This window comes from Hyperolius riggenbachi, chromosome 1, assembly GCF_040937935.1.
Source record: "Hyperolius riggenbachi isolate aHypRig1 chromosome 1, aHypRig1.pri, whole genome shotgun sequence".
Classification (NCBI taxonomy): Eukaryota; Metazoa; Chordata; class Amphibia; order Anura; family Hyperoliidae; genus Hyperolius; species Hyperolius riggenbachi.
The window spans coordinates 681,612,552-681,638,758 of record NC_090646.1 but is presented as its reverse complement, the minus strand read 5'-3'; the positions used below and the strand labels follow the sequence as shown (position 1 = coordinate 681,638,758).

At 51.2% G+C, this 26,207-nt stretch overlaps 1 protein-coding gene across 1 annotated transcript in view; it reads left to right on the top strand.

The window, feature by feature from the left end:
- The window catches only part of LOC137544555 (protein NLRC5-like), a 302,732-nt gene that overhangs the window by 5,394 nt on the left and 271,131 nt on the right, over nt 1-26,207 (top strand). Inside the window, exon 2 of the mRNA XM_068265657.1 lies at nt 24,592-24,728. Coding sequence (XP_068121758.1) covers nt 24,691-24,728 — 38 coding nt within the window. The 5' untranslated portion in view covers nt 24,592-24,690. The remainder of the gene's footprint in view (nt 1-24,591; nt 24,729-26,207) is intronic.

Genomic DNA, 26,207 nt, shown 5'->3' with positions numbered 1-26,207 from the left:
ACACACACACACTGTACACACACACACACTGTACATACACACACACTGTACACACACACACACACTGTACACACACACACACTGTACACACACACACTGTACACACACACACACACTGTACATACACACACACTGTACACACACACACACACACACTGTACACACACACGCACACTGTACACACACACACACACACACACACACACACACACACTGTACACACACACACACACACACACACACACACACTGCACACACACACTGCACACACACACACACACACACACTGCACACACACACTGTACACACACACACACACACACACACACACACACACACACACTGTGTAAACACACATACACTGTACACACACACACACACACACACACCACACACACACACACACACACACACACACACACTGTACACACACACACACACACACACACACACACACACACACACACACACTGTACACACACACACACACACACACACACACACACACACACACACACACACACACACTGCACACACACACTGTACACACACACACACACGCACACACACACTGCACACACACACTGTACACACACACACACACACACACACACACACACACTGTGTAAACACACATACACTGTACACACACACACACACACACACACACACACACACTGTGTAAACACACATACACTGTACACACACACACTTTTGAGTGGCCGATTTTGATTGACCCTCATACTACATGGAGGATGAAGATTGTGGGCTCGATTCACAAAGCGGTGCTAACCCAGTAAAAGACTTTAGGCGTGATAACCATTGCACCACGCTGGTGAAAAGCCAGTTTAGGCGTGATAAGTTTAGGCGTGATAAGTTTAGGCACGATAAGTTTAGATAGTGCGCAAAGTCCCGCGTGCAAAGCAGCGCCATTACACTCTATGCGAGGTTTACCAGACTTTGCTAGCGCAAAACTTTTTATCAGCTGTGCACTGCGGTGCTAACCCAGTTGGTGCTTAAACTTATCACGCCTAAACTTATCACGCCTAAACTTATCATGCCTAAACTTATCACGCCTAAACTTATCACGCCTAAACTTATCATGCCTAAACTTATCACACCTAAACTTGTCATGCCTAAACTTATCACGCCTAAACTTATCACGCCTAAACTTGTCATGCCTAAACTTATCACGCCTAAACTTATCACACCTAAACTTATCACGCCTAAACTTGTCACGCCTAAACTTATCGGGCCTGATTCACAAAGTGGTGCAAACAACAGTTAGCACGTGAAGTGTCGTTCGCGGACTTTGCGCGCGCAAAAGTCCACGAAAGGCACTTCACGTGCTAACTGTTTAGCACACCCGTGCAAAACAGTTTGCACCGCTTTGTGAATCAGGCCCACCATGCCTAAACTTATCACGCCTAAACTGAGTTTAGGCATGATAAGGGGCTTTTCACCAGCGTGCTAACTGTTAGCACAGCTTTGTGAATCAAGCCTTGTGTGTGTATATGCACCCTTAACCTCCTTGCCAGTTATCCCGAGCTCAGCTCGGGGTAACCTGCGCAGGAAGATTTCTCAGGCCCCGCTGGGCCGATTTGCATAATTTTTTTTTCCTACACGCAGCTAGCACTTTGCTAGCTGCGTGTAATACGCAATCGCCGCCGCCAATTCACCGCTACCTACCGCGCCAAGCCCCCCGCCCCAGGCCCCTGCGCAGCCTGGCCAATCAGTGCCAGGCAGCGCTGAGGGGCGGATCGGGATTCCCTGTGACGTCCCGACGTCCATGACGTTGGTGACGTCATCCCGCCCCATCGTCATGGCGACCGGGGAATCCCTGCAGGAAATCCCGTTCTGAACGGGATTTCCTGCTTACTCTGATCGCCGAAGGCGATCGGAGTGGGTGGAGGGATGCCGCCGCTCAGCGGCTATCATGTAGCGAGCCCTGGGCTCGCTACATGATTTTAAAAAAAAAGAAATAAAAAAAAAGTTCTGCGCTGCCTCCTTGCCGGATTAATTAGACCGGCAAGGAGGTTAAATCTGAAAATGTTTATATGAGCCTGGATGCAGTGTCTATTCCTTGCAGCTCATAGCTGCAGCGGTGGAAGTGTCACCCTGGCCACCACAATGCATGCTGGGAGATGTAGTACATTAATGGGCCTACACCTCCTTTGATTACATGAATGTACTGCATTTCCCAGTGTGCATTGCAGTGTCGGGGGGGGGGGGGGCACTTCCACTAGATGTAGTGTAGATGGGGAGTAGCCTACAGCATACAGGGACGGAGATGTGGGTGCTCTGCTCTGCTATTTGTTGTTTGAGCAGGACTGTTACTTCTCTGTGTTTATTGATTTAAATAAGAGTAGAAAAGAAAAAAAAATCATTAAAACACTTCTTTGGCTTGTGTATAAAAATCGGTTTTATTTACTTTACAGCTCCCCAATGTTTCTTTAAATGTGTACTTTAGAAGAAAATGGAAAAAGAGGGTGTGGGTAGCGGGTCTGCATGTGCAGGTATCACATTCATCTGAAAGTGGGTTGCGGGTCAGGTGGGGGTAGCGGGCTGCAGGTGCTGGTCTGAAATATTGGACCCGCACAGACCTCTAGTGCATGCTCCCTCACCTCCACTTCCTCACATCGTCGGCTGAAACAGGGAGCGGTGAGAGGAGGATTCACATTGCTGGAAAGGTGAGAGATGCACGGGTTCCTTCATTTATACTGCTGGGTGGAGGGACAAATTAATCCAGAGGGTCCTACTGACCCTGGGACCACCCCCCAATGGGCCGTTTATTTTTTATAATGCCCCCTCCCCAAGCTGGCTGCCACCTTCCCCCCTCCCCTCCATTTTGGGCCCTGGGACCAATGCAGAGATATTTTTTTTTGTCAGAATAACGAAGTCTGTCCTGTCCAACATGCGCTTCCATTAGTCCTTTCAATGACCTCTTCATCCTCACAGGGGTGCCTCTCCTCCATGATCCGCCACATGTTATTACGTAATAATATGCCACCGGATAACTGAAAATAGGCCAGCAGGGATAAGATGAGCGTGCAGACTAATTGAGGAGCCAGGACAGGTGAGTCACTACACTGCCAATATTTCTGCAGGGGAACGGGGATTTGCGTTGTCAACTGTAAATTAGCTGCATGTGAATTCTGTAAGGATTTCAGCAGCATCCATAAATGGAGGGGTGGCAGCGCAGTGAAAGAGAAGCAGCGGGGAAGGGGAGCTGACTCCCCCCCCCCCCCCCCTCCATAATGTAGTATTGTGGCTGGCAGCAGGCGGGGACTTAGTAGACGAGTGACTGAGTAGACCAGAGCAGCGGCATGCAGAGCTCCCTCCCGCACCTAGAGCAAGGCAGAGGTAAGTCGTTCCCCGGCCGTCTCTTGCCACAATGCTAAATTCTGGAGGGTGGAGTAAGGAAAGGGGAGCCCCAGGTGAGGGAAGGTGGGAAGTTGACCCCCTTCCCCACTGTTGTGCTTGCTGCTCCCCCTTCCACTTCCCGCAGGCTACCTAAACTGGGGACACCTATAGACCTGGCTACCTATAGGGACACCTATAGACTTGGCTACCTAAAATGGGGACACCGGTAGACCTGGCTGCCTATACTGGGGACACCTATAGACCTGGCTACGAATTTTAGTCTGGTTGCAGTGGTTCTCCCAAAATACACAAGCTGGCAGCGGTTCCCGAACCGCAGTTCCCTAATATACACATAATCTGGCAGCTGTTCCCCAAAATACATGTATTTTAGGGAACTGCGGTCCGGGAACCGCTGCCAGCTTGTGTATGTTTGGGGGAACCACTGCTGCCAGATTACATGTATTTTGGGTGGTACGTGTATTTTAGGTGATCCGCTGCTAGATTATGCGTATTTTGGTTAACCGCTGCCAGATTATGTCTATTTTGGGGAACCTTTGACAGATTACGTGTATGTTTTGGTCTTCAGATTACATTTATTTTAGGGGGAAACACTACGGCAGAGTACAAACTTACCCGGCAGACCTTTTACACCGCTGCTAAGGTCATGTTTTTCCCCACCCATGACCACGCCCATGTTCTGGTACGTGACCACGCCCATTTTTTTCCCGGCGCACCTAGTTACGCGCAGCGGTTTTTGTCAGTAAAAATGATCCTTTGTCTGTAATTTTTTATATCTTTGTCAGTAAAACCTAATGTAAAAGGTTGGCAACACTGCTGGGGATCAAAATAGAGTTGGGGGCCCCAGCAGCACTTTGGGGCCTAATGACAATTACCCAGTTTACCCCTATAGAAGCTCTGACCCTGAAGGTGCCAGTATCACGCAGGGCTTTACTACATCTATGCATGGAAAAAAGTAATTAAAGTAACCTGAAGTGAGTAAACTTTCTTCAGGCTAGATACCTACATAGAGGGAATGTCCTGGATACCTTAGAAGCTTCCCTTTCCTCGCTCCTTGCCCTCGTTTCACCACTGTCCTCCATGACTTGACCTGCCTCCGGTACTGCTTGAGCTTCAGAAGTATTCACATCCCTGAGTACTTCTGGAGACGGGCGCATCCACACTGCGCATACTACTGCTTGGACTTGTGTGTGTGGAGTATGGATTCCCTTACCTTCAGAGGAATTTGGACACAGGACACACAACATTTATACCACGCTTTTCTCCTGGGGGACTCAAAGCACCAGAGCTGCAGCCACTAGGGGGCGCTCTATAGGCAATAGCAGTGTTAGGCTAGAGTGGCAGCCACTAGGTGGAGCTCTATAGGCAGTAGCAGTGGTAGGCCAGAGCTGCAGCCACTAGGGGGTGCTCTATAGGAAGTAGCAGTGTTAGGCCAGAGCTGCAGCCACTAGGGGGCGCTCTATAGGCAGTAGCATTGTTAGGCCAGAGCTGCAGCCACTAGGTGGAGCTCTATAGGCAGTAGCAGTGGTAGGCCAGAGCTGCAGCCACTAGGGGGTGCTCTATAGGAAGTAGCAGTGTTAGGCCAGAGCTGCAGCCACTAGGGGGCGCTCTATAGGCAGTAGCAGTGTTAGGCCGGAGCTGCAGCCACTAGGGGCGCTCTATAGGCAGTAGAAGTGTTAGGCCAGAGCTGCAGCCACTAGGGGGGCACTCTATAGGCAGTAGCAGTGTTAGGCCGGAGCTGCGGCCACTAGGGGGCGCTCTATAGGCAGTGGAAGTGTTAGGCCAGAGCTGCAGCCACTAGGGGGTGCTCTATAGGCAGTAGCAGTGTTAGGTCAGAGCTGCAGCCACTAGGGGGGCACTCTATAGGCAGTAGCAGTGTTAGGCCAGAGCTGCAGCCACTAGGGGGCGCTCTATAGGCAGTAGCAGTGTTAGGCCGGAGCTGCAGCCACTAGGGGCGCTCTATAGGCAGTAGAAGTGTTAGGCCAGAGCTGCAGCCACTAGGGGGGCACTCTATAGGCAGTAGCAGTGTTAGGCCGGAGCTGCGGCCACTAGGGGGCGCTCTATAGGCAGTAGAAGTGTTAGGCCAGAGCTGCAGCCACTAGGGGGTGCTCTATAGGCAGTAGCAGTGTTAGGTCAGAGCTGCAGCCACTAGTGGGCGCTCTATAGGCAGTAGCAGTGATAGGCCAGAGCTGCAGCCACTAGGGGGCTCTATAGGCAGTAGCAGTGTTGGGCCAGAGCTGCAGCCATTAGGGGGCGCTCTATAGGCAGTAGCAGTGTTAGGCCGGAGCTGCAGCCACTAGGGCGCGCTCTATAGGCAGTAGCAGTGTTAGGCCAGAGCTGTAGCCACTAGCGGGCACTCTATAGGCAGTAGCAGTGTTAGGCCAGAGCTGCAGCCACTAGGGGGCTCTATAGGCAGTAGCAGTGTTAGGCCAGAGCTGCAGCCACTAGGGGGGCGCTCCATAGGCAGTAGCAGTGTTAGGCCAGAGCTGCAGCCACTAGGGGGAGCTCTATAGGCAGTAGCAGTGTTAGGCCAGAGCTGCAGCCACTAGGGGGCTCTATAGGCAGTAGCAGTGTTAGGCCAGAGCTGCAGCCACTAGGGGGCTCTATAGGCAGTAGCAGTGTTAGGCTAGAGCTGCAGCCACTAGGGGGGCGCTCCATAGGCAGTAGCAGTGTTAGGCCAGAGCTGCAGCCACTAGGGGGAGCTCTCTAGGCAGTAGCAGTGTTAGGCCAGAGCTGCAGCCACTAGGGGGTGCTCTATAGGCAGTAGCAGTGTTAGGCCAGAGCTGCAGCCACTAGGAGGGCGCTCTATAGGCAGTAGCAGTGTTGGGCCAGAGCTGCAGTCACTAGGGGGCGCTCTATAGGCAGTAGCAGTGTTAGGCCAGAGCTGCAGCCACTAGGGGAGCTCTATAGGCAGTAGCAGTGTTAGGCCAGAGCTGCAGCCACTAGGGGGCGCTCTATAGGCAGTAGCAGTGTTAGGCCAGAGCTGCAGCCACTAGGGGGGCTCTATAGGCAGTAGCAGTGTTAGGCCAGAGCTGCAGTCACTAGGGGTGCTCTATAGGCAGTAGCATTGTTAGGCCAGAGCTGCAGTAACTAGGGGGCGCTCTATAGGCAGTAGCATTGTTAGGCCAGAGCTGCAGCCACTAGGGGGCGCTCTATAGGCAGTAGCATTGCTAGACCAGAGCTGCAGCCACTAGGGGGCGCTCTATAGGCAGTAGCAGTGTTAGGCCAGAGCTGCAGCCACTAGGGGTTGCTGTATAGGCAGTAGCAGTGTTAGGCCAGAGCTGTAGCCACTAGGGGGTGCTCTATAGGCAGTAGCAGTTAGGCCAGAGCTGCAGTCACTAGGGGGCGCTCTATAGGAAGTTGCAGTGTTAGACCAGAACTGCAGCCACTAGGAGGGTGCTCTATAGGCAGTAGCAGTGTTAGGCCAGAGCTGCAGCCACTAGTGGTTGCTTTATAGGCAGTAGCAGTATTAGGCCAGAGCTGCAGCCACTAGGGGGTGCTCTATAGGCAGTAGCAGTGTTAGACCAGAGCTGCAGCCACTAGGGGGCGCTCTATAGGCAGTAGCAGTGTTAGACCAGAGCTGCAGCCACTAGGGGATGCTGTATAGGCAGTAGCAGTGTTAGGCCAGAACTGCAGCCACTAGGAGGGCGCTCTATAGGCAGTAGCAGTGTTAGGCCAGAGCTGCAGCCACTAGGGGGGCTCTATAGGCTGTAGCAGTGTTAGACCAGAGCTGCAGTCACTAGGGGCGCTCTATAGGCAGTAGCATTGTTAGGTCAGAGCTGCAGTCACTAGGGGGCGCTCTATAGGCAATAGCAGTGTCAGGCCAGAGCTGCAGCCACTAGGGGGCACTCTATAGATAGTAGCAGTGTCAGGCCAGAGCTGCAGCCACTAGGGGGCGCTCTATAGGCAGTAGCAGTATTAGTCTAAAGCTGCAGCCACAAGGGGGCGCTCTATAGGCAGTAGCAGTTAGGCCAGAGATGCAGTCACTAGGGGGCGCTCTATAGGCAGTAGCAGTGTTAGACCAGAGCTGCAGTCACTAGGGAGCGCTCTATAGGCAGTAGCAGTGTTAGACCAGAGCTGCAGTCACTAGGGGGCGCTCTATAAGCAGTAGCAGTGATAGATCAGAGCTGCAGCCACTAGGGGGCGTTCTATAGGCAGTAGCAGTGTTAGACCAGAGCTGCAGCCACTAGGGGCGCTCTATAGGCAGTAGCAGTGTTAGGCCAGAACTGCAGCCACTAGGAGGGCGCTCTATAGGCAGTAGCAGTGTTAGGCCAGAGCTGCAGCCACTAGGGGGGCTCTATAGGCAGTAGCAGTGTTAGGCCAGAGCTGCGGTCACTAGGGGGCGCTCTATAGGCAGTAGCATTGTTAGGCCAGAGCTGCAGTCACTAGGGGGAGCTCTATAGGCAGTAGCATTGTTAGGCCAGAGCTGCAGTCACTAGGGGGTGCTCTATAGGCAGTAGCAGTGTTAGGCCAGAGCTGCAGCCACTAGGGGGAGCTCTATAGGCAGTAGCAGTGTTAGGCCAGAGCTGCAGCCACTAGGGGGCGCTATAGGCAGTAGCAGTGTTAGGCCAGAGCTGCAGCCACTAGGGGGCTCTATAGGCAGTAGCAGTGTTAGGCCAGAGCTGCAGCCACTAGGGGGGCGCTCCATAGGCAGTAGCAGTGTTAGGCCAGAGCTGCAGCCACTAGGGGGAGCTCTCTAGGCAGTAGCAGTGTTAGGCCAGAGCTGCAGCCACTAGGGGGTGCTCTATAGGCAGTAGCAGTGTTAGGCCAGAGCTGCAGCCACTAGGAGGGCGCTGTATAGGCAGTAGCAGTGTTAGGCCTGAGCTGCAGCCACTAGGGGGCGCTATATAGGCAGTAGCAGTGTTAGGCCAGAGCTGCAGCCACTAGGGGGCTCTATAGGCAGTAGCAGTGTTAGGCCAAAGCTGCAGCCACTAGGGGACGCTCTATAGGCAGTAGCATTGTTAGGCCAATCTGCAGTCACTAGGGGGCGCTCTATAGGCAGTAGCATTGTTAGGCCAGAGCTGCAGTCACTAGGGGGCGCTCTATAGGCAGTAGCATTGTTAGGCCAGAGCTGCAGCCACTAGGGGGCGCTCTATAGACAGTAGCAGTGTTAGGCCAGAGCTGCAGCCACTAGGGGGCGCTCTATAGGCAGTAGCAGTGTCAGGCCAGAGCTGCAGCCACTAGGGGGCACTCTATAGATAGTAGCAGTGTCAGGCCAGAGCTGCAGCCACTAGGGGGCGCTCTATAGGCAGTAGCAGTATTAGTCTAAAGCTGCAGCCACAAGGGGGCGCTCTATAGGCAGTAGCAGTTAGGCCAGAGATGCAGTCACTAGGGGGCACTCTATAGGCAGTAGCAGTGTTAGACCAGAGCTGCAGTCACTAGGGGGCGCTCTATAGGCAGTAGCAGTGTTAGACCAGAGCTGCAGTCACTAGGGGGCGCTCTATAAGCAGTAGCAGTGATAGATCAGAGCTGCAGCCACTAGGGGGCGTTCTATAGGCAGTAGCAGTATTAGACCAGAGCTGCAGCCACTAGGGGCGCTCTATAGGCAGTAGCAGTGTTAGGCCAGAACTGCAGCCACTAGGAGGGGGCTCTATAGGCAGTAGCATTGTTAGGCCAGAGCTGCAGCCACTAGGGGGCGCTCTATAGGCAGTAGCAGTATTAGTCTAAAGCTGCAGCCACAAGGGGGCGCTCTATAGGCAGTAGCAGTTAGGCCAGAGATGCAGTCACTAGGGGGCGCTCTATAGGCAGTAGCAGTGTTAGACCAGAGCTGCAGTCACTAGGGAGCGCTCTATAGGCAGTAGCAGTGTTAGACCAGAGCTGCAGTCACTAGGGGGCGCTCTATAAGCAGTAGCAGTGATAGATCAGAGCTGCAGCCACTAGGGGGCGTTCTATAGGCAGTAGCAGTGTTAGACCAGAGCTGCAGCCACTAGGGGCGCTCTATAGGCAGTAGCAGTGTTAGGCCAGAACTGCAGCCACTAGGAGGGCGCTCTATAGGCAGTAGCAGTGTTAGGCCAGAGCTGCAGCCACTAGGGGGGCTCTATAGGCAGTAGCAGTGTTAGGCCAGAGCTGCGGTCACTAGGGGGCGCTCTATAGGCAGCAGCATTGTTAGGCCAGAGCTGCAGTCACTAGGGGGAGCTCTATAGGCAGTAGCATTGTTAGGCCAGAGCTGCAGTCACTAGGGGGCGCTCTATAGGCAGTAGCAGTGTTAGGCCAGAGCTGCAGCCACTAGGGGGAGCTCTATAGGCAGTAGCAGTGTTAGGCCAGAGCTGCAGCCACTAGGGGGCGCTATAGGCAGTAGCAGTGTTAGGCCAGAGCTGCAGCCACTAGGGGGCTCTATAGGCAGTAGCAGTGTTAGGCCAGAGCTGCAGCCACTAGGGGGGCGCTCCATAGGCAGTAGCAGTGTTAGGCCAGAGCTGCAGCCACTAGGGGGAGCTCTCTAGGCAGTAGCAGTGTTAGGCCAGAGCTGCAGCCACTAGGGGGTGCTCTATAGGCAGTAGCAGTGTTAGGCCAGAGCTGCAGCCACTAGGAGGGCGCTGTATAGGCAGTAGCAGTGTTAGGCCAGAGCTGCAGCCACTAGGGGGCGCTATATAGGCAGTAGCAGTGTTAGGCCAGAGCTGCAGCCACTAGGGGGCTCTATAGGCAGTAGCAGTGTTAGGCCAAAGCTGCAGCCACTACGGGCGCTCTATAGGCAGTAGCATTGTTAGGCCAGAGCTGCAGTCACTAGGGGGCGCTCTATAGGCAGTAGCATTGTTAGGCCAGAGCTGCAGTCACTAGGGGGCGCTCTATATGCAGTAGCATTGTTAGGCCAGAGCTGCAGCCACTAGGGGGCGCTCTATAGACAGTAGCAGTGTTAGGCCAGAGCTGCAGCCACTAGGGGGCGCTCTATAGGCAGTAACAGTGTCAGGCCAGAGCTGCAGCCACTAGGGGGCACTCTATAGGCAGTAGCAGTATTAGTCTAAAGCTGCAGCCACAAGGGGGCGCTCTATAGGCAGTAGCAGTTAGGCCAGAGATGCAGTCACTAGGGGGCGCTCTATAGGCAGTAGCAGTGTTAGACCAGAGCTGCAGTCACTAGGGGGCGCTCTATAAGCAGTAGCAGTGATAGATCAGAGCTGCAGCCACTAGGGGGCGTTCTATAGGCAGTAGCAGTGTTAGACCAGAGCTGCAGCCACTAGGGGCGCTCTATAGGCAGTAGCAGTGTTAGGCCAGAACTGCAGCCACTAGGAGGGCGCTCTATAGGCAGTAGCAGTGTTAGGCCAGAGCTGCAGCCACTAGGGGGGCTCTATAGGCAGTAGCATTGTTAGGCCAGAGCTGCAGTCACTAGGGGGAGCTCTATAGGCAGTAGCATTGTTAGGCCAGAGCTGCAGTCACTAGGGGTCGCTCTATAGGCAGTAGCAGTGTTAGGCCAGAGCTGCAGCCACTAGGGGGAGCTCTATAGGCAGTAGCAGTGTTAGGCCAGAGCTGCAGCCACTAGGGGGCGCTATAGGCAGTAGCAGTGTTAGGCCAGAGCTGCAGCCACTAGGGGGCTCTATAGGCAGTAGCAGTGTTAGGCCAGAGCTGCAGCCACTAGGGGGGCGCTCCATAGGCAGTAGCAGTGTTAGGCCAGAGCTGCAGCCACTAGGGGGAGCTCTCTAGGCAGTAGCAGTGTTAGGCCAGAGCTGCAGCCACTAGGGGGCGCTCTATAGGAAATAGCAGTGTTAGGCCAGAGCTGCAGCCACTAGGGGGAGCTCTATAGGCAGTAGCAGTGTTAGGCCAGAGCTGCAGCCACTAGGGGGCGCTCTATAGGCAGTAGCAGTGTTAGGCCAGAGCTGCAGCCACTAGGAGGGCGCTGTATAGGCAGTAGCAGTGTTAGGCCAGAGCTGCAGCCACTAGGGGGCGCTATATAGGCAGTAGCAGTGTTAGGCCAGAGCTGCAGCCACTAGGGGGCTCTATAGGCAGTAGCAGTGTTAGGCCAAAGCTGCAGCCACTAGGGGGTGCTCTATAGGCAGTAGCATTGTTAGGCCAGAGCTGCAGTCACTAGGGGGCGCTCTATAGGCAGTAGCATTGTTAGGCCAGAGCTGCAGTCACTAGGGGGCGCTCTATAGACAGTAGCAGTGTTAGGCCAGAGCTGCAGCCACTAGGGGGTGCTCTATAGGCAGTAGCAGTGTTAGTCTAGAGCTGCAGCCACAAGGGGGCACTCTATAGGCAGTAGCAGTGTTAGGCCAGAGCTGCAGCCACTAGGGGGTGCTCTATAGGCAGTAGCAGTGTTGGGCCAGAGCTGCAGCCACTAGGGGGCGCGCTATAGGCAGTAGCAGTGTTGGGCCAGAGCTGCAGCCACTAGGGGCGCTCTATTGGCAGTAGCAGTGTTAGGCCAGAGCTGCAGCCACTAGGGGGCGCTCTATAGGCAGTAGCAGTTAGGCCAGAGCTGCAGCCTTTAAGGGGCGCTCTATAGGCAGTAGCAGTGTTAGGCCAAAGCTGCTGCCGCTAGGGGGCTCTATAGGCAGTAGGAGCATTAGGTCAGAGCTGCTGCCACTAGGAAGCGCTCTATAGGCAGTAGCAGTGTTAGGCCAGAGCTGCAGCCACTAGGGGGGGCACTCTATAGGCAGTAGCAGTGTAAGGCCAGAGCTGCAGCCACTAGGGTGCTCTATAGGCAGTAGCAGTGTTAGGCTAGAGCTGCAGCCACTAGGGGGAGCTCTATAGGCAGTAGCAGTGTTAGGCCAGAGCTGCAGCCACTAGGGAGCGCTCTATAGGCAGTAGCAGTGTTAGGCCAGAGCTGCAGCCACTAGGGTGTGCTCCATAGGCAGTAGCAGTGTTAGGCCGGAGCTGCAGACACTAGGGGGCGCTCCATAGGCAGTAGCAGTGTTAGGCCGGAGCTGCAGCCACTAGGGAGTGCTCTATAGGCAGTAGCAGTGTTAGGCCGGAGCTGCAGGCACTAGGGGGAGCTCTATAGGCAGTAGCAGTGTTAGGCCAGAGCTGCAGCCACTAGGGGGTGCTCTATAGGCAGTAGCAGTGTTAGGCCAGATCTGCAGCCACTAGGCAGCGCTCTATAGGCAGTGGCAGTGTTAGGCTAGAGCTGCAGCCACTAGGGTGTGCTCTTTAGGCAGTAGCAGTGTTAGGCCAGAGCTGCAGCCACTAGGGGGCGCTCTATAGGCAGTAGCAGTGTTAGGCCAGAGCTGCAGGCACTAGGGAGCACTCTATAGGCAGTTGCAGTGTTAGGCCAGAGCTGCAGCTACTAGGGGGCGCTCTATAGGCAGTAGTAATGTTAGGCCAGATCTGCAGCCACTAGGCAGCGCTCTATAGGCAGTAGCAGTGTTAGGCCAGAGCTGCAGCCACTAGGGGGCGCTCTATAGGCAGTAGCAGTGTTAGGCTAGAGCTGCAGCCACTAGGGGGCGCTCTATAGGCAGTAGCAGTGTTAGGCCAGAGCTGCAGCCACTAGGGGGCACTCCATAGGCAGTAGCAGTGTTAGGCCAGAGCTGCAGCCATTAGGGCATGCTCTATAGGCAGTAGCAGTGTGAGGCTGGAGCTGCAGCCACTAGGGTGCGCTCTATAGGCAGTAGCAGTGTTAGGCCAGACCTGCAGCCACTACAACATGCTCTATAGCCACTAGTAGTGTTAGGCCAGAGCTGCAGCCACTAGGGGGAGCTCTATAGGCAGTAGCATTGTTAGGCTGGAGCTGCAGGCACTACGGGGAGCTCTATAGGCAGTAGCAGTGTTGGGCCAGAGCTGCAGTCACTAGGGGGCGCTCTATAGGCAGTAGCAGTGTTAGGCCAGAGCTGCAGCCACTAGGGGGGCTCTATAGGCAGTAGCAGTGTTAGGCCAGAGCTGCAGCCACTAGGGGGCGCTCTATAGGCAGTAGCAGTGTTAGGCCAGAGCTGCAGCCACTAGGGGGCGCTCTATAGGGGTGGCAGTGTTAGGCCAGAGCTGCAGCCACTAGGGGGGTTTTATAGGCAGTGCAGTGTTAGGCCAGAGCTGCAGCCACTAGGGGGCGCTCTATAGGCAGTAGCAGTGTTGGGCAAGAGCTGCAGCCACTAGGGGGCGCTCTATAGGCAGTATCAGTGTAAGGCCAGAGCTTAAGCCACTAGGGGGGGGGGCTTTATAGGCAGTGCAGTGTTAGGCCAGAGCTGCAGCCACTAGGGGGCGCTCTATAGGCCGTAGCAGTGTTAGGCCAGAGCTGCAGCCACTAGGGGGCGCGCTATAGGCAGTAGCAGTGTTAGGTTGGAGCTGCAGCCACTAGGGGGCGCTCTATAGGCCGTAGCATTATTAGGCCAGAGCGGCCGCCACTAGGGGGCGCTCTATAGGGGTGGCAGTGCTAGGCCAGAGCTGCAGCCACTAGGGGGGCTTTATAGGCAGTGCAGTGTTAGGCCAGAGGTTAGGCCAGCGCTGCAGCCACTAGGGGGCGCTCTATAGGCAGTGCAGTGTTAGGCCAGAGCTGCAGCCACTAGGGGGCGCTCTATAGGCCGTAGCAGTGTTAGGCCAGAGCTGCAGCCACTAGGGGGCACTCTGTAGGCAGTAGCATTGTTAGGCCAGAGCTGCATCCACTAGAGGGCGCTCTATGGGCAGTGCAGTGTTAGGCCAGAGCTGCAGCCACTAGGGGGCGCTCTATAGGCAGTAGCAGTGTTAGGCCAGAGCTGCGGCCACTAGGGGGTGCTCTATAGGCAGTAGAAGTGTTAGGCCAGAGATGCAGCCACTAGGGTGTGCTCTATAGGCAGTAGCAGTGTTAGGCCAGAGCTGCAGCCACTAGGGGGCACTCTATAGGCAGTAGAAGTGTTAGGCCAGAGCTGCGGCCACTAGGGGGCGCTCTATAGGCAGTAGCAGTGTTAGGTTAGAGCTGCAGCCACTAGGGGGCGCTCTATAGGCCGTAGCAGTGTTAGGCCAGAGCTGCAGCTACTAGGGGGCACTCTATTGGCAGTAGCAGTGTTAGGCCAGAGCTGCAGCCACTAGGGGGCGCTCTATAGGCAGTAGAAGTGTTAGGCCAGAGCTGCAGCCACTAGGGGGTGCTCTATAGGCAGTAGCAGTGTTAGGCCAGAGCTGCAGCCACTAGGGGGCACTCTATAGGCAGTAGCAGTGTAAGGCCAGAGCTGTAGCCACTAGGGTGCGCTCTATAGGCAGTAACAGTGTTAGGCCAGAGCTGCAGCCACTAGGGTGCGCTCTATAGGCAGTAGCAGTGTTAGGCCAGAGCTGCAGCCACTATTGGGCACTCTATAGGCAGTATCAGTGTTGGTCCAGAGCTGCAGCCACTAGGGCATGCTCTATAGGCAGTAGCAGTGTGAGGCCAGAGCTGCAGCCACTAGGCAGTGCAGTTTTAGGCCAGAGCTTTATAGGCAGAGCTTTATAGGCAGTGCAGTTTTAGGCCAGAGCTGCAGCCACTAGGGGGCACTCTATAGGCAGTAGCAGTGTTAGGCCAGAGCTGCAGCCACTAGGGGGTGCTCTATAGGCAGTAGCAGTGTTAGGCCAGAGCTAGCAGAGTTAGGATAGCAGCCTACCACGCGGTAGGCCTCGGTCCAAATCCTGGGCCTGGCCAATTTATGTAAGTTGGCTTTTAAAATTCTACAAATCCATAAGCAAGCTCATTTTTCTTTTGGATATATCATAATGGTACATGCTAGCATGTAGTGTTGGTGGTGGTGTAGTGGTGAAGAGAGCTACCTACCGAGCACTAGACCTAGGTTCAATTCCTGGCCAAGGTATGTAAGCTGGCTTTTGAAATTCTACAATTCCCTGGAAGACGAGAGAAAAGGACAAAGGGGACCGTGTATAGGGTCTATGGGCCAGGGGCGCCTCTAGCCATTTTGCCACTCCAGGCGAGAAAACCTGTGGCGCCCCCACCTCCCTAATGTGGGCAAAAGGAGGCACAATGGGGGTCAGAATGAGACACAAAGGAGGACAGAAGGAGGAACAGGAGGACAGAAGGAGGTACACAGACGGGCAGCGGGAGGTACAGGGGGACAGGAGAAGGCATGTGGCACAGAAGGAGGCACAAAAGAGGACAGAAGGAGGGACTGAAGGAGGTACACAGGGGAACAGAAGGAGGCACAAAGTGGGGTAGAAGGAGGCACAGGAGGAGAGTGGCAGAAGTGGGGCAGGAGGCAGCACAATGGGGACAGATTGAGGCAAAAAGGGGGACAAAAGGAGGCACAGGGGGGAAGAAAGAGGCACGGGGGACTGAAGGAGGCACACATGGGACAGAAGGAGGCACAATGGGGGATAAAAAAAAGCACAAAGGGGGGCAGAAGTAAGCACAGGAAGACAGTGGGAGGCACAAAGGGGGACAAAAGTATGCACAAAGGGGGACAGAAGGAGGCACAAAAGGGGGACAGAAGGTAACAGAGGGGGATGTAAGGAGGCACAGGGAGACAGAAGAAGGCACAAAGGAGCACAGAAGGAGGCACAGGGGGGCAGAGGAAGGTGCAGGGGACAGAGGTGGCACATGGGGACTGAAAAGGCACATGGAGACAGAAGGGCCACAAAGCGAGACAGAAGGAGGCACAGGAGGACAGAAAAAGGCAGAGTGGGCTGAAGGAGGAACAGGGGCAGAGGTAGCATAAGGAGACAAATAAAGGCAAAGGGACATAAAAAGGCACAGGGGGACAGAAGGAGGCACAAAGGGGCTCAGAAGGAGCCCGAGGTGGCACAGGGGGACTGAAGGAGGCACATGGAGACAGAAGGAGGCACAAAAGGAGTCAGAAGGACAAACAGGGGGTCAGACATGGTACAAGGGACTGAAGGAGGCACAAGGAGACAAAAGGGACAGAAGGAGGCACAAAGGGGGGAAAGAAGGATGCACAAGGCACAGAGGTGGCAGCTGCCTCCAACTTGCGCAAAGTAGATGTACTAGAAGCAGACACGCGGGGCGGGGCTTAGTCCTGGGGTGGGGCTTAATTTGAGGGCAGGGGCTTAATCCAGAAACATGGCGCCCCCCCAGGACCAATGGCACTCCAGGCAATGGCCTGTACTGCCTATGCCTAGAGGCTCCCCTGCTATGGGTTACCATATAGCATAAACAAGGTTCCATTTGCGATTATTTTAATTTTTCCGTCGGAATCCGGAATTCCGCGGAATTTCGTAAAAATCCGGCGGAATTTTCATAGCGACGGAATATAGACCTGGCGGAATCCGCAAATCATCCCTAATCCCCACACATTTTTTGGTATTATACCACAAACAACACCTCTGTGACCAAGTCCAGGTTTTCAGGGCTAGCTACGGGGTGCAGGTATACAGGCTACTGCATGCCTGGACGTACAGCAGTGGGGTACTGCTGTGCGTCCAGGCATGCAGTAGCCTGTATAATTTGTGAGCATGTGATTTATCAAGTGGGGGGGATAAGCAAAGACACCTGTCTGGAGCTTGTTACAGGCACTAGGTGGTTGATTCTCATTTTAATTGTATCTTTTAATAAAAAGTTTTTGATACAGTCCTGGTGACTTAACAAATTGATGTGTCGAGATCTGCGACACGTTTCTATGTACAATTGTGGGACCCTGCGTGGGGTTGCCGTGCTCACTGCACGACAACAAATGCAGGGTCAGTGGTCAAAGTTCTTAAAGAAAATCTGTAACAAATAAAGTTCCCCTGGGGGGTACTCACCTCGGGTGGGGGAAGCCTCCGGATCCTATTGAGGCTTCCCCCCGTCCTCCTGTGTCCCACAGTGGCGGCGATAAAGCTACCCGACTAGCGGGGATGTAAATATTTTCCTTCCCGGCTCCAGCGAAGGTGCAATATCGGCTCTCCGCTCGGAGATAGGCGGAATAGCCGATCGCTGTCGGGCTCCACTACTGCGCAAGTGCAAGTCTCCTGTGCCTGCGCAGGTCAGTCAATTCTGCACTTGTTTGCATCTCCTCTCAGCACTAAAATGAAGTTTGTTTTCCCTTCAGATACAAACTCATCCGACAAGTTTGGATACATTTTTGAATCCATAGGGGGAAGGACTAGGGCAGTGGTCCTCAAACTAAGGCCTGCGGGCCGAATGTGGCCCCCTGAGGCTTTTTTACCGGCCCTCCACACACACAAAATGTATTACTTATAGATGCGGTCAGCTACATATTTAAATATTGGTGGTCCGTATATAGAATAGCAGTGATGGCACCACCAATCCCCATGGAAGCCAGAAAGCAGTAATTTGCTGGTTTCCACTCAAATTCCACATCAGGTGACACTGCTGTCCAATTGGACTGCAGGTTGTCACCTGGGTATGCTTCACTGTCTGGCCCGCAAAGACTTCTACATCATTTTATGTATACTCCGGCCCCCGAGCAGCCTATAGTATGTTGACCTGGCCCTCGGCCCAAAACGTTTGGTGACCCATGGACTAGGGGAACGGAAAAGGTGAACCTAGAAGTACCTTGATGGTCAAAGAGATGTTGGTTCTCCCAGGTGACAAGAATATTGTTGGAAGTTCCATTTTCGGCTTCCTATTCAAGAAAATCTATTGATTCAAGGCAAGGCACCTCATCCCAATTCAGAGATCAGATTCAGAATCACCTTTATTTGCTAAGTACACCATTGAGGTACCCGGAATTGTTTGTGGTTCACATGGCCATGGCAGTAAAAAGACATGACAAATATAACATTGACATAGAGAGAGGATTACTGATACACGCAGGAGGACATGAACTAGAGCATAGGGGAGACGCATGGGGAACTCAATAGCAGTCAGGGTGGGGGACAGGGCTGCACAGGTGGTGCTTTAGAAGTTCCTACAATTGTCAGCTTGGATCCTGAAAGGGAGTTACTAAGTAGGAAAGGGCGTTCTGACTTAGTCATTGATATACTGTTTAAGAGCAGGATGCCAGTTACAAGAAGGATTTAATTGGAAATCCAAATAGGGTGAAGAAATACTGAATATCCTAAAATGTTTGCAAAAAGGGGTGGATTTAGGTCTAGCCTCAGGGACTTTGAAGGTTGAAGTAGTTGCCTTGTTGATGTTCTTGGATAAGCAGTTAGCTAAAGATACTTTGGTTTTGAAAGTCATTAGATTAGGGAAATTAAGACCAGCTAAGGTTATGCCTCCATGGGATCTTCCTTTAGTTCTTCAGACATTGACCAAGGCCCCATTTGAACCTTTGAAGGACGTTACTATTAAATTTCCTTAAAGTAGCTTTTCTGGTAGCAATAACCTCAGCCAGAAGGACTGGAGATCTACAATCTCTTTCAATCAAGAATCCACCGATAGTGGTCTGTGATGATAAAATTGTGCTAAGCTCCCACTTATCTTCCAAAGGTCAATTCTTCATTCCATTGTTCCCAAAGAATTATATTACCTTCTTTTTGTGGTGCACTTAGTAATACAAAGGAGGCAGAACTGCATTGCCTGGACATTAGGACGTTATGCTGAATACACACCATGCGTTTCCGCGTCAAATGCGTCCATCGATAAGCATTGATTCGATTATTTCCGAGCATTTCCGAGCGCATTATTTTTAGGTCGAAATGCCATGTAAAGTATGGCAAATCGACCTAACGATCCATCGAATCGCGAATCGGACATGTCGGAAATAATCGAATCGACGCGTATCGACGGACGCATCGAACGCGGAAATGCATGGTGTGTATCCAGCATTAGACTTGCTTACTTGACTAGAGTGAAGAAATTTAGACATTATGATAATTTGTTTATATTATTTGTGGGTCCAAATAAAGGCTTGCAAGCTCAAAGTCAACTATTTCCAGATGGATTAGTGACACTATTTCCATGGCCTATGATAGGAGTAAGGTAAGGTACTTCAGAGTATCACTGCATATTCTAATGGATCCTTATCGACTTCTTGGTAAGAGAGAGCAGGGGCTTCCTTGAATCAAATCTGTAAGGGGGCAACTTGGTCCTCTCCTGATACCTTTATTAAGGACTATAGAGTGGATGTGTTGTCAAACCGGGATCAAGCATGCAGTAGAAAAGTGCTTCAGGCTGTTATCCCACCCTAGGGTAAGAAGTTTCTCGCTTCTCTCTTGTGGCCATCCTGAGGGATGCAGAAAGAAAAACCTTGTTGCTCTTACAGTTAACCTCCTTCGCAGTAATCCCGAGCTAAGCCCGGGGTGTGCCGCCGCAGAGGATTTCTCAGGCTCTGGTGGGCCGATTTGGCGATTTTTTTTTTAACACGCAGCTAGCACTTTGCTAGCTGCGTGTCTTACCTGATCGCCGTCGCTCGCAGCCAATGCGCCACTACCCACCGCGATACAGGGCCCCCCCCCCGCATACCCATTGCGCAGCCTGGCCAATCACCGCCAGGCTGCGCTATGGGGTGGATCGGGACTCCGTATAACGTCGATGAAGTCACTCCGTTCGTTGCCATGGCGACGGGGGAAGCCCTAAAGGTTTAGAGCGGGATTTCCTTATGGGCAAGCACGCCGGCGGGCGATCGGAGGGGTGGGAGGGATGCCGCAGGGAGGGGGGAATCATATAGCTAGTGATAGGCTAGCTAGGCTATAGCTAGTGATAGGCTAGCTACATGGAAAAAAAATTAGGTTAAAAAAACCTCCCGCGGCCGTGTGGTCGCAAATCAATTGACTGCCAGGGAGGTTAATGGAATTTCTTCGGTAAGTCCCTCAGGAACCTAATGGTGGCACTTTTTTAAGTAGGAAGTAGAGTAATTGGCATTGTTTTTGACATGGTGTATGACATTTGTGGCTATGAGGGACTTAAAAAAATATCGCTAACGGTAAGAGAAAATTATAACTTTAACTACCTAAAGACCGCATCAAGACAATGGGGGTAACCGCGGTTAGCATCCCCAGGACCGCCTAACATCATTTGGTGTCAAATCCTGGGGCTGGCTTTTGCAGGAGATTGCGCGCAGGCTGTGTGCGCATCTCCACTTGGTAGGCAGATGATGATCGCCGGTGATCGCCGCTCGGAGACTGTTAGACGCCGTCTAATTAGCATGTACAGCGCTACGATCTACAGCAGTGCTGAAACTGGGGACAGCCATTTCACACCCCCTGGCAGACAGGAGAGTGATCCGCTGTGATGGGCTGAAGCCTATCACAGCCGATCGCGCTGATAGGCGGAAGGGGGAGGGAGGGAGGGGTGGGATCAAAAAGATAAAAAATACGTACATTTATATAAATAATATAAATATGTGTAAAAAAGTAAACAAAAATCTGGGGGGGGGGACGATCAGACCCCACCAACAGAAAGCACTGTTGGTTTGGAGAAAAGTGTGTGTGTGGGGGGGATCACGTGTGTGCTTAGTTGTGCGGCCCTGCAGCGAGCCCTTAAAGGGAACCAGAGATGAACGATTCACACAAAATAAACATATCAGTTGATAGCTTGTAAAGAATAAATGCTCTACCTGATAATTTCGCCACTCTGGTGTGCCTTTTTGAGTGTTTTTTTATCCATTATTGCTCCAGGAAAAATCCAATATGGCCACCAGCTCATACCTGTTCTGCTTCCGGGTTATGAGTTCTGGATGTGCTGTCTAGCCTCTATGAGGCTATAGACAAGCAGGGCTGCTGCAGCATTTCATCTGTGTGCTTTCAACTATTATTCTGGAATGCTGTGTGGCTGCCTGTAGGAAGTGTCTCTCATACAAATGAAACTGCATACAGTAGATAATGACAGGCTGCACACTGCACACAGATACACTTGTGTGTGTCAGAGTTTATTTCTCGGCAGCAGCAGCCCCTCCCATGTCAACAGCTCTGAGTATGAAATCTGATCCAGGAGGGGGCAGGCTTGAGCTTGAAAAGACTCCACAGAAGAGTGACTCAGCTATAATGATTCCAGGTCAAACCTCGACAGAAGAGTCGGTGGATTCTTATCACAGTTGATAACAGATAGATTAGACTGAGAAGAATAAAACTAAAAGCAGATTAGGTGTTTACTGTCATGTTTCCACTGATAAAAGTAATAAAATACATGAGGGTGCTTCATCTCTGGTTCTCTTTAAAGGACAACTGTAGGGAGAATAACATGGATGCTGCCATGTTTATTTCCTTTTGAACAATACCAGTTGCCTGGCAGTCCTGCTGATCTATTTGGCTGCAGTAGTGTCCGAACAACACCAGGAACAAGCATGCAGCTAATCTTTTCAGATCTGACAATAATGTCAGAAGCACCTGATCTGCTGCATGCTTGTTCAGGGGCTATGGCTAATAGTATTAGAGGAAGAGGATCAGCAGGGCAGCCAGGCAACTGGTATTGCGTAAAAGGAAATAAATATGGCAGCCTCCATATACCTCTCCCTACTGTTGTCCTTTAAAGCTGCAGTGGCCTATTGCACTGCCATTCTTACACTGTTACTGGCAGAGGCTTCAAACTTGCTACAGTCAGTCATTGGGTGACTGTAGTCCAAATTCACTCAAGGGGCGGGGTCACAAACAGCCAATCAGATTTGTTTGCTGGATAAACTGCTTCCATTCATATATTTTTGATGCCAGGAACCTGAAAGCTCACAAACTTGGTCATTGAGTGACTGTGTGTCCAGGTTACAAAAAGTGGGTGGAGCCAAAACCGCATTTCACTGGGAAAATATAAACTGCAGCCATTCTTACACCGTTAATGGCAGGGCTCTCAAACTTTGCACAGTTGGTCACTGGGGGACTAGGATTAACAATGAGGAAATGGGTGGAGCCTACAACAGCCAATCAAAGTTCTCCTGTTGATTTTCAAGGGGAATATTTAAATTGCTGCCATTCTTACACTGTTCATAGCAGATGCCTCAAACCTGGTACAGTTAGTCACTGGGTGACTGGGGTTCAAATTCAGAAAGGGGCGGAGCCAAAAACAGACAACCACATTTGTTTAATTTCAATGGGAACATACAAATTATTGATACCAAGGACCCCAAAACTCATACACTTGGTCATTGAGTGACTGTATGTCAAGGTTAGAAATAGTGGGCGGCACCAACAACTACATTTTTTACATGGGAAAATGTAAACTGCAGCCATTCTTACATCGTTAATGGCAGGGTTCTCAAACTTGACACAGATGGTCACTGGGTGACTGGGATTAATATTCAGAAATGTGGGTGCAGCCTAACATCCAATCAAAATTCACCAAATGATTTTCAAGGGGAATATTTACGTTCCTGCCATTCTTACACTGCTAACGGCAGAGACCTCAAACCTGCTACAGTCGGTCATTATGTGACTGGGGTTCAAATTTACTAAAGGGGTGGAGCCACAAACAGCCGATCAGATTTCTTTGCTGGATAAACTGCTTCCATTTTCCATTTCAATTTTGATGCCAGGAACCTAAAAGCTCACAAACTTGATCATTGAGTGACTGTGTGTCCAGGTTACAAAAAGTAGGTGGAGTCAAACACAAATTTCACTGGGAAAATGTTAACTGCAGCCCTTCTTCACTGTTAATGGCAGGGTTCTCAAACTTTGCACAGTTGGTTACTTGGTGACTGGAATTCATATTCAGAAAAGTGGGTGAAGCCTAAAAAAACAATAAAAATTCACCTGTTGATTTTCAAGGTAAATATTAAAATTGCTGACATTCTTGCACTGTTAATTGCAGAGGCCTCAAACCTGATGCTCTCAGTAAATGGGTGACTGGTGACCAAATTCATTAAAGGGGTGGAGCCACAAACAGCCAATCAGATTTGGTAGATTGATTTCAGCCATTCTGTTATTGGCAGGGTTCTCAAACTTGACACAGTTGGCCTCTGGGTGACTGGGATTAGTATTACGGAAATTGGGTGGAACCTACAACAGCCAATCAAAATTCACCTAATGATTTTCAAAGGGAATATTTACATTGCTACCAATTTTATACTCTTAATATCAGAGGCCTCAAATTTGGTACAGTCAGTCACTGGGAGACTGGGGTTTAAATTCTGAAAAGGGGGCGGGCCACAAACAGACAATCAGATTTGTTTATTTTCATTGGGAAAATGCAACTTATTGATGCCAAGGACCCCAAAACTCATAAACTTGGTCATTGAGTGACTGTGTCAAGGTTAGAAATAGTGGGTGGAGCCAAAAACAACTCACTTTTTAAATGGAAAAATATAAACTGCACCCATTCTTACACTATTAATGGCAGGGTTCCTAAACTTGACACAGTTGGTCACTCACTGGGTTACTGGGTTTAATATTCAGAAAAGTGGGTGGAGCCTACAACAGCCAATCAAAATTTACCTATTGATTTTCAAGTGGAATATTGAAACAGCTGCCATTCTTACACTGTTAATGGTGGAGGCCTCAAACCTTTTACAGTCGGTCACTATGTGACTGGGGTTCAAATTTACCAAAGGGGCGGAACCACAAACAGTCAATCAGATTTCTTTGCTGGATAAACTGCTTCCATTCACCCAATTTTGATGCCAGGAACCTGAAAGTTCACAAACTTGGTCATTAAGTGACTCTGTGTCAAGGTCACAAAAACTGGGTGGAGTCGAATACAAATTTCACTGGAAAAATGTAAATTGCAGCCCTTCTTCACGGTTAATGGCAGGGTTCTCAAACTTTTCACCATTTGTTACTGGGTGACTGGGATTAATATTCAGAAGAGTGGGTGGAGCTAAAAAAACCAATCAAAATTCACCTGTTGCTTTTCAAGGGGAAAATTAAAATTGCTGCTATTCTTGCACTGTTAATGTCACAAGCCTCAAACCTGGTATAGTTGATCATTGGGTCACTGGGGTTTAAATTCAGGAAAGAGGGTGGAGCCACACGCAGAAAATCAGATTTCATCCAGTGAGGGAAAATACAAATTATTGAAGCTAAGGACCCCAAAGCTCACTAACTTGGTCATTGAGTGACTGTGTGTCCAGGTTACAAAAGTGGCCGGAGCCAAAAACAAATTTCACTGGAAACATATGAACTGCAGCCATTCTTACACTGTTACTGGCAGGGTTCTCAAACTTGCCACACTTGGTCACTGGGTGACTGAGATTAATATTCAGGGAAGTGGGTGGAGACTATAATAGCCAATCAAAATTCACCTGTTGATTTTCAAGGGGAATATTTAAATTGCTGATTTTTTTACACTGTTAATAGCAAATGCCTCAAACCTGCTACAGTTGGTTATTGGGTGACTGGGGTTCAAATGCTGGAGAGGGGCGGAGCCACAAACAGCCAATCTGATTTAATTTCTGTGAGAATATACAAATTATTGATGCCAAAGACCCCAAATCTCACAAACTAGGTGATTGAGTATTTGTGTGTTAGGGTTAGAAAATGTGGGTGGAGCCAACACCAGCCAGATACATACCCGGGCAGCACCGGGCCATCAGCTAGTACTTAAATAAAAATAATATTTTCTTCTCTTCTGCTCTCCAGTTACCGCCCCCACCTGGCATCCGGGATAAGGAGTAACCAAACACTGAGGAAGCTGGATCTGTCTGTTAATAATTTAGGGGTCCTGAATTCAGTGTCCTGATGGAGGCTCTGCTAACAAGCCGGGTAGAGGAATTAGAGTGAGTATAACAGCCCTGATTGCAACAGAATTATTTGCACACATTCAAAGAATGCATTGAATAAAGCTGCTAATAGATTATCAGTAATGCTACCGATATTCTACTGTTGGGCACTGGATATTTTTACCGATATTGTTTTATCGCTTTGCCTAACCTGAAGCCAATTTTAAAATTAAAAAACTGATACTCACCTAAGGAGAGGGAAGGCTCTAGGTCCTATAGAGCCTTCCCATTCTCCAGCCGATCTCAGCGTTCCCCTGCAGGCTCCCCCGTTAGCAGTCCACAACCAATTAATCATGAACTGCTCTCTTCTGGGTTGGGGACATTTCGGCAGTCTTCAAAAGCACTCAGGCTTCTGAAGACGAGCCTCTCCGTACTGTGCATGCGTGAGCGACATCTCTGGTGCACTTGCGTGCGCAGGACAGAGCTGCCGGTCTTCAGGAGCCCGAGTGCTTACTAAGACTGCTGAAGTCTCCCGCGGTTGGACATTTGGGGAAGCTTGCAGGGGAGCGAGGACACTGGGACCAGAACGGGAAGGCTCATTAGGACCCAAAGCCTTGGGTATATCTGTTTTTTTATTTTAAAATTGGCTAGCGGGGGCAGCTCAGTGGCAGGGCTTTCCCAGTACAGCGCCGCAATCTAGATCGCATCGCTGTACAACTAAAAGAAACGGAGGTTTCTTTTTTTTACAGTCTGCCAGCAACGATCGCCACTGGCAGACTGTTGATGGAGTGGAGCGGGGATGCATTGGTGCGCACGATCCCCACTGATCTCCTCCCCAAAGACTTCATGACAGTCGGTCTTAGGTGGTCCTAGGGGAGTCACCTTGCTACCGCCAAGTGGCTTTAGGCGGTCGTAAGGTGGTTAACAAGAATAATGAAAAAAAAATATTTTTCAATTTTCAGTCATTACAGTTTTTAAATAATACATGCTACCATAATTAACCATTTCTGCCGCTGAGACATGAGCCTCACACGCTAGTCACGTCCCTGCAGCCTGGGGGGTTGTGCAGGCGATCGTGCAGGCAAATGCCCACAATCACGATGTTACCGGCAACAGGAGGGATGGACTGCAGGGGAAAAAAGTCCCCTGAGCCAATCCGTTCTCGTCCGCCGAGAATAAAAACTCTTTGGGCTTCATTCACAAAGCGGTGCTAACCCAGTTAGCACGCCTAAAAGACTTTGGGCGTGATAACTAGGGTGCTAACTGAGTTAGCACCGTTTTGCATATCTGATCGCGCGCAAAGTCCCGTGTGCAAAAGTTTGTGTGCGCCCAGCGCACTGCGTGCAAAACGTCACATCGCGGTGCAACGAAAATGCCGCACCTGATGCGCCTATTAGGTCGCATGGGGTGCGACTTTAACAAGCGTGCTAACAGTTACCACCGCTTTGTGAATCAAACCCTTTTTTGCTCAAAAGCAGTGTTTATTATTAAATAGAGCCGCCACGCTTCCTCATGCCACCGATTTCTGCCGCTTAC